This window comes from Lucilia cuprina, chromosome X, assembly GCF_022045245.1.
Source record: "Lucilia cuprina isolate Lc7/37 chromosome X, ASM2204524v1, whole genome shotgun sequence".
Lineage (NCBI taxonomy): Eukaryota > Metazoa > Arthropoda > Insecta > Diptera > Calliphoridae > Lucilia > Lucilia cuprina.
This window is the reverse complement of record NC_060949.1, coordinates 11,437,252-11,450,744: the sequence shown is the minus strand read 5'-3', so window position 1 is coordinate 11,450,744 and position 13,493 is coordinate 11,437,252. Positions and strand designations below refer to the sequence as shown.

Here is a 13,493-nt window from a genome sequence, read left to right as displayed (position 1 = left end):
CGCAAAACTGTCGAAAGCCAGGCAACAAACACAAGCCTGAACGCGTTTAAGAAATAATCGCGATGACGCGAGAGTTGTTCCCCAACTCAGACCTGAATTGCGACTGATATATTATCTTAAAAACTAAATCACCTTTGCAGAATTTATTTCGTAATCTTAGTGGCGGAAAAAATATCCTAATGGCAACATTATGTTTAAGTTTTTTATAACAATTTCTAATATTTGTATTTTAACATTGAATTGAAAGTAGATTACAAAAGTAACTTTTCTTGCAACGTAGTATCATCAAATCTTATATTCCCGAAATGGTGAGTATTTAGAGGAATAATAATAATATTTGTGTTATAGTAGAGGTCTTGAAAGTATAATAAGTATGCTTACCCTTGTGTCCATAACTTCACCCGGTCGTAGTTTCTTCTACATACATTTAATCATTCATCATTTGTTTCACGATAAAGATTTTGTAGTTTTATAATAATTATTTGTTGTTGTTTGTTGTTGTTGGTAATGATGTTAGAGCAGATCGGAGTGGATCGGTGCAAAGGGATTGGGTCAGGATATTGAGGTTTAATGTTTTAAATGTGCCAACAAGGATGTAAATTCAGGTGTACAGGCATTTGGTAGGTTGGTTGGTGATGGTGTTTTGTATGATTTGAGATTTTCGTAATCGTGTGTTTGTGTGTGTATGGTGATTTTGTTCGGTAAATATTATTAACAACAAATGTAGTTGCAAAGACATAAAAAGGAAACAATGTTAATATAACATAATAATACAAATTTATGTGTTGTATGTATTGTTAAATCTAAATAGTTACATATTTTAAAATAATAATACTTATTTATCCATAAAAGATTTGAAAACCAAAACCAAAGTATTCTTAAAAAATTAGAAATGAAAATATTAATATTTGAACATATAACTTACCTCATCATTAATAATTAATGACGGACGACGACCAGTATCGGGTGGCACCAGTGAGCCTCTTCTACTTTGTGGTTCAGGGGCTAATGAAGGTCTTTTCTCGCGAATGACTTCAATTTTAGGTGGTTCTCCTGGAGCTGGAGGTTGCACCTTAGGAATTTTGGGCTTATCATCCTTTAAAAATGAAACAGAAAAATATGAAGCGTTAAATAAAATAATTTTTAATTCTCAAAAGTAAACTATGAATATTGACCCTACACCGTTTATTACACGCTTATTAAAATGAATAATGTAATAGGTAAATATATATTTGTATTTTGTTTCGATGTATATGATTTTTTAGTTCCAGTTAAGACCAATTTTTTCAACCCTAATAAATGCGGCTCATTTTATGTAGCGAAAATTTCGCTGTCATCTTAATGCCTCAAAGTAATCTCCGCCATAAGTCAAGCGTCTAGAATGTACTTAAATATTATTTGCTAAAAGTTTGTAATTTCTTAAATTCATATATATTTAGACACGTTTAAGAAATCCACAGTGGAAGAAAAATTTTCATCATTTCATGTTAATATGATAAAACTTTGTCCGTCCCTCAATGTTAATCATTTACATATAATTTGGTGAAATTTGCTGCATAATTAGTTGCCAGAAAAATTTTCATCATTTCATGTTAATATGATAAAACTTTGTCCGTCCCTCAGTGTTAATCTTTTACATATAATTTGGTGAAATTTGCTGCATAATTAGTTGCCCAGAAAACGTTTCGTTATATATTAGATAGAAATTGAATTCTTCGATCCTTTAGAAATCATTTGTTTTAAATTCATTTGTAAAGTATGACATCAATTATTTTTTACTGGGTCAACATTCATATAATGTCGATCAAAATAAAAATAAGTACAGTTTCCGTCCCCATATCAAAATGCACTGCATTGGAAATTTGCAAAATATACAAAACATAATGTAGGTCGGTCTATATATTTCTGTTAATATTGAAGAGAATTCCATTACTCTATAATTTTATTAGCCTTTTTCTAAAACATTTAGTTGATTCATTTACCCCTCAGTGTTTTTCATTAGGAGATTCTTATGTGAACTCGACTCACAAATTAAATTCAGGTCGTAATGTCTAGTGCACTGTTTAATATAATTCATTACCTACATAACGACATTCAAATTTGCTTTATTCTCGTATTTTAAAACGTTTAAAATTTTTGTTATTAATCTTTATTCTGGACATTAGTGTTAAACTATTTGGTTATAGGAAAAATACATGAAACAATCAAGAATATAAATTATATACATATCATGAAACAAATATGTTCCTAATGAAACAAGTAAGAGTGCTATATTCGGCTGTGCCGAATCTTATATACCCTTCACCATAATTGATCTTACAGTCTAGTTAATAAAAACATTAAAAAAATTTGAGTCGATTTAAGCCGAATGTTTCGGCGGTGGCTCAAGCAACTAAATATAGTTCGGCGGCGGCTAAGCTCCGACTCGAAGCCGGTCGACTTCGACCTCTGATTCATTGCTGGTAAACATTGACGAGACGTAGATTTTGCTTTTGTTTATCGTAAAGCACTTGGAAAAAATGTGTGTTAGTTTTAAATTTAAAACTTACATTATTCGCATAAAAATTATTGTACAATAACTCACAATCTACTCTCATATAATTGAAAACGTTTTAAATACTTTTTTCTATTCATTAAAAAATATATTTGCAAAACAAAAGGGAAAATTATTTTATTTTAACAAAAAATGCAAATCATATTTTTTTGCTGTGTATACTTTGTATGTTTGAATTCCAAACATACAAAAAAATACACAGCTGAATAAAACCAAATACATCTACACACACACGTGTACATCTTTTTCTATGTACAGTGTTGTTGTTGCTTTTATAACAATTTTTTGATGAAATTTTCAGAGGTTGTCTCGGATTTTTGCTCATATCCCCGTTATTTACCGACCGATTTTGCTGATTTTAAATAGCGATCTTCTCGAAAGCATGTCTAATAGAATTATTGAAGATTCGGATCTCGCCGATATCTGGGGTCCTCTAAAAACTGATTTCAACAGACAGACAGACGGACATGGCTTAATTGACTCCGATATATATAAGGATCCGGAATATATATACTTTATAGGGTCGAAAAATTATATTATAGAAATTACAAACGGATTGACAAATTTATATATACCCTTCTCACGAAGGTGAAGGGTATAAAAAACGGGAAATTAAAGTAGACAATCAATTAACCCAAAAAATTTCATAACCTAGTTTGTATTTCACACGAAATTAAAAATGCCATGTTTCCCTTTTTAACTTGGTCTTACAACATGTTTAACAAATATAAAAAATTAAAAAAAAGTTGTTAAAAAACTTACTCCAAATATTGCTCAGATATTATTATTGATTATATAATTGAACATAAATTAATGAAAGTACAATATAAATTTATAAATCTCAAAGTTTATTCATATGGTAGAAGTGGTGTTGTATGATTTGATTTTTATTTATTTATTTTTTTTTTTTGTAACAACTATTAAAATATAACGGAAATGAAAGCCACAGAAAGAATGAACAATTATATGTATCTTAGACCTCAAGTATACCGTTATTGTTCTTAATATATATAGTAAATTTTTCCACAAGATATAGATTATTATATATATTATATAAATTATAATGGGAATTTCGATCTACTGATGGTCTACTTTCATTACCCGCTCGCTTGTCTCATTCCGAAAATATGTTATTTTTACGTGGTGTTATAATAAAAACAAGTATAAATTTATAGTATGATTTATATATTAATATGACACCTTACATCAGTCATACATACATACATCATTGGCATTATTTAGTATTATTTTCTAACAGAAAAATGGCCTTTAGAAAAAATATCACAAAAAAAATTTTTTCAGTTGAAAGTAAAACATGAATTATTGTTAGTATTGCTTATCATTAAAAATTATCTTTTGCGTGGATTTATAATATAACGTCAATTTCAAAACACCTATTTTGTAAAAGTTTATAGCTACTAGGTCTTAAAACGTTGTATTTGTTGAATTTGATAATTATGGGACATAAATAAGTTAGTCCTCATTTTTTTCTCCAATTTTCTTTTTGGATGTAACTTATATTTTTGGAGATTTTTTACTGCTGGTGTCTTATTAATCGTTTACTATTTAATAGGTTTAGAATTATTTTAATAGCATTATGTTAACAAAATACACACCGCTGCCGTTATTTTAATTGTAGCCATGTATATATTTGATTTGCCTTTAATAAACTATACAATACTATTTAGTTAAGATTTATTATAATTGACATTATTAAATTTTAATATTTTTTTCACAAACGCAGCAATATTTTCGACTATACATCCGCGTTGACAAAGTGAAGTTTTAAACGCCAGGAATTGTTCTTGTGGCGCTTTATTAATTTCTATGTATAATTATTAACAGTTGTCAACAAGAAATTTTTTATAAGAAAAAGAAGGAAGATGAATGAAAAATAAGCAAAGTGACACGGCCCGTGCTGTTGTTGAAACAGCAAAAAACTGAAGACAAAATCGTCAAAATGCCCAAAATAAAATGACAAAATGGCAAAATTGTAACAAAAACAATAAGAAACATAACAATAAAAATCTGTCAGTACCAAAATTCTTTAAAGATGTTCTCACATAAAAAGGTGAAATTATGTAAAAATGTTTATAAAATATTTAAAGAACTATAAATATATTGCTATAGTATATATATATATATTATATATATATATATATATATATTATATATATATATATATATATATATATATATATATATATATATATATATATATATATATATATATATATATATATATATATATACATATACACACATACATATATATTATATATATAAATTAAACTTAAAGCATACCAAACGGTTTAGTTACGCCAGTCTGTGTGTCCATATAAGCCTTGTGCGCACGGTATAGCTCAAAATTTTCAAGATAAATTTATTCCTCTCATCCAAGGGTGAACGCTATTGAAAACGGTTGAAATTGGTTTATTATTTCGCCTTGTCATCAAAAATGACTTGAAGGTCATTTATAACCATCAATAACATGATTAAATTCTACTTAAACATCTTTTTTGTTGCCGTAAATTCCTTTAAATGCTTTATTTCTCAAAAAATAATCCGCATTTTCAAAATACTGACTGGTGTAGGATATCATATGGTCGGCCTTTTTACAATTTCGAGGTAAAATTTTTAATGCGTCTGAAGACGAGGTAATGTTTAAGAATAACACTGGATAAAAGAACAAAATTCGCCAAAGTGTTTTTTTTTTTTTTGTGTGGCAAGCCATTCACAGTTGTGACGTCAGGCTCCAAAACACATAAATATGGAATAGGGAGTATTTGAAAAAACTTTATGTAAGCAAATTTGGTACCACTATGAATGAAACTGTTAAGAACTTCGATCTGTAGAAAGACTCATGTTAAAAAATAATTAAAAAACACAGTATTTTAAAAATTGGAATAACATAAGGGTTATTTCGTAACTAGACACAACTTAAAAAATCGACTTGGATGAAATTTGCACCATGATTGGTAGTATTGTATGTCAGACCAGCCACAAATTTGAAATCAAATAAAGAGGTCATTTCTGTAATGACAAGCCGGTGTAAAAATCATTACTTCCGTGGAGTAAATTCTACTTCTTTTTCGCTTCATTTCTTTTACGTATACGGGACACTGGTGTCCCAAGATTTTTTTAAATTTTTCTCCATTTTTCATCGAAAATTATCAATGTATGTCAAAATAATGTGTATGGTTAAGTCATATCCTTAAAAAGTCCAGCGGTTCAATTTTGTGCGTGAAAAGTTTAATAAGGACTTTCCCATAACTTGAATGCGCATCAATCCAAAAAAAACACAACAATAGGATTTTTTTAATATTTGGCACATGTACCATTTGCATTTTTCCCTATGTTATACACATAAATCTGTTAAAAATCTTAATGCTTGTAAACTTTTTGATTTTTTTTTTACATATGACCCTTTTATACTAAACAAGTAAAAGTGCTATATTCGGCTGTGCCGAATCTTATATACTTCATTATTATTACATCAAAAGCTAAACAAAAAGAACAACAACAACGCTAAACGAAATAAAACACAAAATACACAAGGCATCTAAACCAACAGCCATCTAAACATACATAACGAAAAACACAGAAAAACAAAAACGCCAACAGCATCTAAACCAAGGTAAATGCGCTTAGCTATAGACACTGTGTTTTCTATACACTTATATGCGCTTAACCTTAGCAATACGTTGTTGTTGTTCTTAACACTATACAAGCAAGAGTAAAAAACCTTCGTATTCATTGCTTTTAAACATTGACGAGACGTAGATTTTGTTTTTGTTTATCGTAAAAAAAATTGTTTTAAAAAGCACTTTGAAAAAAATTGTGTTAGTTTTAAATTTCAAACTTACATTATTCGCATATAAAATTATTGTACAATAACTCACAATCAGTGTTGCCAACATTGGTCAAGCAAAACGCGCGCAAAAAAATTAAAAAGGGGTAAAAAAGCGTAATTTTCTAACTGAAAATGGGTAAAAAAGCACTAACGTTTTTTCAGTCAAATATTGTTTATTTTAATAAAAATTGCACATTATTTCGCTCATTTCCTACAAGACTCCAAAATTCGTTTTTTAGAACATTGGGCTGCAAAACAAAACATGCGTCATACTAAAGTCTTTCACCGGTGTGAGTTAGATTTTTAGTAACGTAAGAACTAAAACTAATGTTTGACGAATATTAGATAAATAAGATGAGAATTTTAAAAATAGTAAAATTTCATTAAACATTCAAACTGACAGGCACACTACCAACTGGCCAACCGATGTACCCACACCCAAATTGTAAAATTTTACAAAACTTATGAAATATATTTTTTTTTGCAAAATCTATATATATATATTATTTTTAAGTTTTTTGAGTTCTGGAAAAATTGTTAATTTCACTGATAGTGAATAACATAACTTATTTTAAAGTATTTTGAATATTTTGTTTTTGAAGAATATTTGTTTTTGTACATTTTGTACATAGATTTTGTTTTGTTGGTCAGTTATAGACCAATCGTCATAAAATTCGGCATAAAGAATTATAATAAAAATCTTTTTGTTGCGAGTACAACGATGAAGTAATCATGGAGGCTTTATATATGAGGGATAGATTCAATTGTGTGAAAAAATTATATAAAACTTATTTTTTGTCAATTTTCATCGCTGTACTCATATTTTTAAGGGGACCTTAATAGGGGGTAGGGTACGTTACCGATAAATCCGAATTAAATTCGGTAGGAAAATTACATTTGTATAAAAGTAGTTTATTTCGAATTTCTCCGCTAAACACGTATTTTTAAGTCAGTAATGAGCGTTAAAATCAATTTTTGAAGGTGACCATATGTGGGGGTAGGTTCAATTATGGACCAATTGCCGTAAAATTTGCTAGAGAGATTTTGGCTTATATAAAACATATTTATGTCGAATATTTTTAAGTCGGTAATGAGTATTAATGTCATTTGGTAGAGAAATTTTGATGCATATAAAAATTTGTGGAAAAATTTAACTCGTTTGCTCTTTACGTTCTAACCCTATCGTGCTTTCAACAGACAGACGGACGGACAGATGAACAGACGGATGGACATGGTTAGATCGCCTTAGAATTTAATAAGGACCCAAAATATATACGACCAATGTGTTACAAACGGAGTGACAAAATCAATATACCCCACTCATCTTGGGTATATGTTGGGTATAAAAAGCACTAAATGCACAGTCATAAAATTAGAAAGCACCACTTTAGTGCCTTTTTCAAGAAAGGCACCATGAGCAAAATTTTCCGCGTTTGGCACACCAAAAAGCACCGCAAATAGTGCTAAAAGCACTAAGTTGGCAACACTGCTCACAATCTACTCTCATATAATTGAAAACGTTTTAAATACTTTTTTCTATTCATTAAAAAATATATTTGCAAAACAAAAGGAATAATTATTTTATTTTACCAAAAAATGCAAATTATTTGAATAAAACCAAATACATCTACACACACACACGTGTACATCTTTTTCTATATACAGTGTTGTTGTTGCTTTTATAACAATTTTTTGATGAAATTTTCAGAGGTTGTCTCGGATTTTTGATCATATCTCCGTTATTTACCGACCGATTTTGGCTTGTAAACATTGTAATCAAACTATAGGTCGCAATTGTGGAGATAATTTGGAGGTAAAGGTAATATATATATATATATATATATATATATATATATATATATATATATATTATATATATATATATATATATATTATATTATATTATATTATATATATATATATTATATATATATATATATATATATATATATATTATATATATATATATTATATATATATATTATTATTATATTATATATATATTATATATATATATATATATATAATATATATATATATATATATATATATATATATATATATATATATATATATATATTATATATATATTAACTATTATATATCGTAACCACTACCAAACTATATTTGTAGACTTAACAACAGTTTTTTTTATTTAGTCTAATGAATCCTGAAATACAAATTTTGTATATAGAAAACTGAACACATTCGATTTTCTCTAGCGAAGGGACACTTTTAGTGACAATTAAAATCTGCTATATAAAAACTGGTTAATTAAAAAAATATTTTTTCAGCAAGAGCAATGTATTTCTATGCAAACAGTTATTCTCATTCTTACTTTGAAAGTAAGCATTGATTTTTTGAAAATTTAGAACTTTTGAAGATAATTTTGTTTTGTAGTAAATTATTATATTGAAATTAACCAATATGGACAATGAATCTTAATTAATTTTGTTGCCATTTGAAAATTTTGTAAAATAATCGGCGATTTAAAATGCTAGATAAATAAGCGATAAAGGCAAAGCGAGGTGTATGGAAGATTACATCTTACCTTAACATCTAGAGCCGCTTGTTCCTTAGGAACATTTATAATGGGCGATTTGTTTTCTTCGTTAGCTATTATATGGGTTGATGGCTCCATGGGAGTTTTAATTTCGGGTACGGGTTTTTCTTTTTGGGATTTTTCAAATTCGGGTTTTTCATATTTTTCTAATATTGGACGTTGATAATTGTCCTGAATTTCAGGCAAACCTTCTGCCTTCTTTAAGTGAGATATTTGAGCCTTTGACGATTTGGTAGGATTAAATTCCATTTTAACAGATTCCTTTTAAGAAAATTTAACATAAATAATAAAATAAACATGGAAAATTTCTAGCAAATTTGGCGCTTTATTGGCGCGACAGGCCTTTAAATTTTAGCGTAAAAGAAAGTTGTAATTATAGCTTTTTTATATAGTTTAAAACAAAGAAAAAGTAAAAAGTGACATTAGAAGAGAAAAATGTAGAAAACTACTGCCATGTCACCGTTAACTTTGAAATTTCAAGCAAAGATCTTTAGGAACATGTTTTATAGATAGGGCTTAAATTAGCTAAATCGTGATTATGCGAAGTAAATACATATATGTATGTATAATATACATAGTATATAAAATTATTGTATTAATCACATTATTTTTATTCAGTTCTACAATAAATTTGTCTTCCTTACATTATTAATAAAGATAGAGTTTGAAATAATTTGCAATAGAAATTAAACTATTTATAATTAGTAAAAATCAAATAACGATCAATTTCTTTTTAATACAGCATACATCTGGTTAAAAAGTATAATAGCCCAGAAAAAAAGAAAGAGAAAGTGAAACAGTTAAGTAGAGAGCAGCATCAATATCATTTAAAAGGAGTCAATATCATTTAGAATGAGAAAATAGTTTTAAAATCATAATAATTTTATTTAAAAGAAGATGAAAGTTTTGCAGCATTGTTATTTTACTTTCACTAAGTACCTTCAACAATTGTTTGGCTTGTTGAGGAGCCTCACACTCTTTTTGATCTCTAACCACTGGTTTAAGGACAACACCCAAAAAATTTTCCTTTTGTATGGGTTCTTTGGTCATTAGAGCACGTATAGATGAACGACGTCTTTGTTTAATTAGTTCCGATATTGACTGACGTTTGTCGTTATTTGTATTCTGTTAGTTGTCGAAAATATGTATGTATTTATATGTAAAATTTTAAAATAGTAGTGTTAATAATATTGTGTTTTTTGTGATAAATACCAAGTGAAAGCAATAGCGAATTTTTATGAGTTTGTGCAATAAATTCCTGAATTTTCACATATACATAAATGCACATACATATATATGTACTTTTGCCTTGGTCCATAGCAATAAGAATTCAAACTTACCTCTGCTGGTTTTTCGACAGCAACTTCAGCACCTTTTTTCTACACACATTTACATTTTGTTTGGTTGAAGCATTTTTGGTAACACGCAAAAGTAAAAAATACACAGAAATTAAACATGGAAAGACATGGAGTGTAAACAAAGATAATGAACATAAAGAATAAAAGGTATATTTAAGTGTACACATATATATCTATTACGAGGTTTTTAATATAGTTTAAATTGTCTTCTATTATATTGAACATTTTACTTACCTCTGGTTCAATAATTACAGGACGCAAAGTAGCAGAATCCTTGTCATTACTTTCTTCATGAAGTTTACCTTTCCCAACTTTAAAGCCTTTAGGTTCTTCAGCAGGTTTTTCGACAGCGGCTTCTTTCTATTTTTTTAATATGATTTAACACAAAAAAAACACAAAAACAAAATAAATAATGAAACATGTAACACATAAAAGGGGAAAAATGAAATGCAACAAAAACATTGATTTGATTAAACAGAGAAAAAAATAATTTGTTCTTTGTCTGTTCGCGTACTTTCCAGTAAAATATATCTAGTAACTTTATGATAAAGCGTAATTTTTATTTTGTTTTCAATTAAAAAATATCGTAAAAAGTATGCTAACGTTATTTTGCAAAAAATGGCAAGTGTTTGTTTTTAAACAAAGATTAGTAATGTCCTTTTGCTGAAATCTCAATCACTAACAAATCATTTAAAAATAAACTATTGAAAATAGTATTTTTCTTATAAATAAATGGATATTTAAAGTTAACAAACCATGTAATATCATTACAAATATATTATTGTTTTAAACTTCGCGTTACAAATGTATTACTTATTCAAATACAAATTTAAAGAAAATTCCTGAAAGAAAGGTATACTAAATTGTTTTGAAACCACTAGATTGACAATATTTGTTATGATTTTTCACAATAAACAAACTCTTTTAAAAAACAATTTATGATAAATAAAATTAAAATAAATCGAATTACAAATGATTTTTTAGTATTCGTGTGTTATTAATTTGTATATATTTCTTTCAAGAATGTAAAATTTACCAAATATATTGTTTGGTTTGTTTACATTTCGATTAACCAATCATATGTTGTGAAAATATTTTTGATATTACATATGTTTGTTTCCAAATTTTTTACTGGTGAAAAAATACCCAGTAAAATTAAAAAAAAATTCTATCAACAAACTGTAATTTTATCACTCTCTTATTCTCTCGTTGCAAGTTTTCAAAAGTACGCGAACGGAATCCAGGACAATTGTAGCAAATTGTTACAAATTATCGAATACGCGAACAGACCTAAAATTTATGTAAATCATATCAAATACAATATTGATTCCTGTTTTTTTATTAATTGTTAATGATCGAATGTATGTGTAGAATAACACATGTTAAAGGCCGCAGAATATTTATTTTTGATCTCTGTTCCTAAAGACCAGTAAGAGGTATTACCTTGGGTAGGCCATTCTTTTGTACAGCCTGCTGTGGCTCCGGCTTGGCTGTATCGAAGACCGGTTTTTCCATTTTATTTGGAATTTCAGATGCTCGAGTGAAGTCACTTGCTTCAAATTCCGGTTTTTCGAATTTCTCTAATACGGGTCTTTCATAATCCGGTATTTCAGGCAGTTCTTCATATTTCGATTTTGGTTTTGGCTTAGCCTTTGTTTTAGGCTTAGCTGGTTCAGGTTTAGATTCTTCTTTTGGTTGAGCTATCGAAGTCTTGCGCAATTTAGGCAATTCTTCAGCTGGTTTAGGCTCTTCAATGACCTATACAGATATGTGGATACACAGACAAACTCATCAATGGTTACATAAATATATTAATTATTTAAACGTTAATTATTTTCACAGACATGTTTGTTTGATATTCTTTTCGATGTCAAAGATTAAACATATACATAAATTTTTACAATAAAGCGAAAAAAGCACGATAAATATAGATATAAATATAGATATAATTCATAGAATATATTCATATAAATTTAAGAAAGAGGAATTTATTAAAGGTGACGACAGTGTTATAACAAATACTCTCTGATGTAAATTGAACAGACTTGGGGGGTAATAATAACATATACATTTGAAGTAAATGTATTTCAGTTTTGCCAAATACAAATAGAATTTGTAGTTACTAGTAAACTTCATTTAAAAAATAATTGTAATAAGTTAAAGGTTAATTACACATTGTACGTAATAGGAAAAACTTACTTGCCTTTCTTGTGGCGAAAAATAAAACAAACTATATAAAAGCAATAGGTATACAAATAATATGATAGAGATAGATAAAAAGAAAAAGATAAAAGAAAATAAAACTATACATTCAGATTAAGCAAATAATGAATACAAATCATCAATAATTTGCTCAATATTTGTTTATTTATTTAATACATTATTCAACTATGCTCTGCCAATTCTTATATTTGCAAAACAAACGTCAATAATTATATCCCTAATATACATAACAATTTTTTGTTTGATGAAACTAAAAGGTACTATTGTGATTTCTTTTTCTTTTAAACTTCATTACTTATAAAAATTTAAAAAATATTTTAGATTCAAATTTGTTATTTTTTTTTTTTGAAATATTCCTATTTAAAAAAAATCTGAGATATTTGGAAGTTATTATCGGGAATGAATGAATAGCTAAATAGAATTAGAAAAGTTTATTTAGGAAAAAAATTAATGATAAAAAAAACAAAAGATGTCCATCCCTGCTTCTGCAGACATGAGACTACAGTGTAGTCACTACACAATGCGACGTTCAAACGAGACTAAATGAGTTTTTAATACGTGTGAGTATGTTGTTGTAAATTTAGTAAAGGCCAAAAAACACGCGTTCATAGTAAAAGCCTAGCTCTGTTTTAGACTCTGACCTAAATACATACATATGTATGTATATAAAATAAAGGTATAGAAATACAGCTAATACTAACGAAGAATAGCGAATTTAGTTTCTAAGTAATTTTTATTTATAAATATTTTATCACAATGAAAAACAAGAGATAGAATAGAGAGAGAAATAATAGCATAGCAAGAGTTTGCGAAGTAATGAAGAGAGAAGAATAGGTTGCGTAGCACTTCTTTTGCTTGAATGCAGATAGATAATTTTGTTTACCTTTGATACACGTCTTTTTTCGGCGGGTTTAAGTTTAGGTATTTCCTCTTTAATCTCTT

At 27.8% G+C, this 13,493-nt stretch overlaps 1 protein-coding gene across 1 annotated transcript in view; it reads right to left on the bottom strand.

The window, feature by feature from the left end:
• The window catches only part of LOC111686201 (twitchin), a 46,265-nt gene that overhangs the window by 8,640 nt on the left and 24,132 nt on the right, over positions 1 to 13,493 (bottom strand). The window contains exons 9-16 of the mRNA XM_046945025.1: positions 13,435 to 13,488; positions 11,772 to 12,086; positions 10,563 to 10,688; positions 10,311 to 10,349; positions 9,910 to 10,095; positions 8,959 to 9,231; positions 926 to 1,096; positions 382 to 417 (exon numbers count right to left, since the gene is read on the bottom strand). Of these exons, the coding sequence (XP_046800981.1) occupies positions 382 to 417; positions 926 to 1,096; positions 8,959 to 9,231; positions 9,910 to 10,095; positions 10,311 to 10,349; positions 10,563 to 10,688; positions 11,772 to 12,086; positions 13,435 to 13,488 (1,200 nt within the window). The remainder of the gene's footprint in view (positions 1 to 381; positions 418 to 925; positions 1,097 to 8,958; positions 9,232 to 9,909; positions 10,096 to 10,310; positions 10,350 to 10,562; positions 10,689 to 11,771; positions 12,087 to 13,434; positions 13,489 to 13,493) is intronic.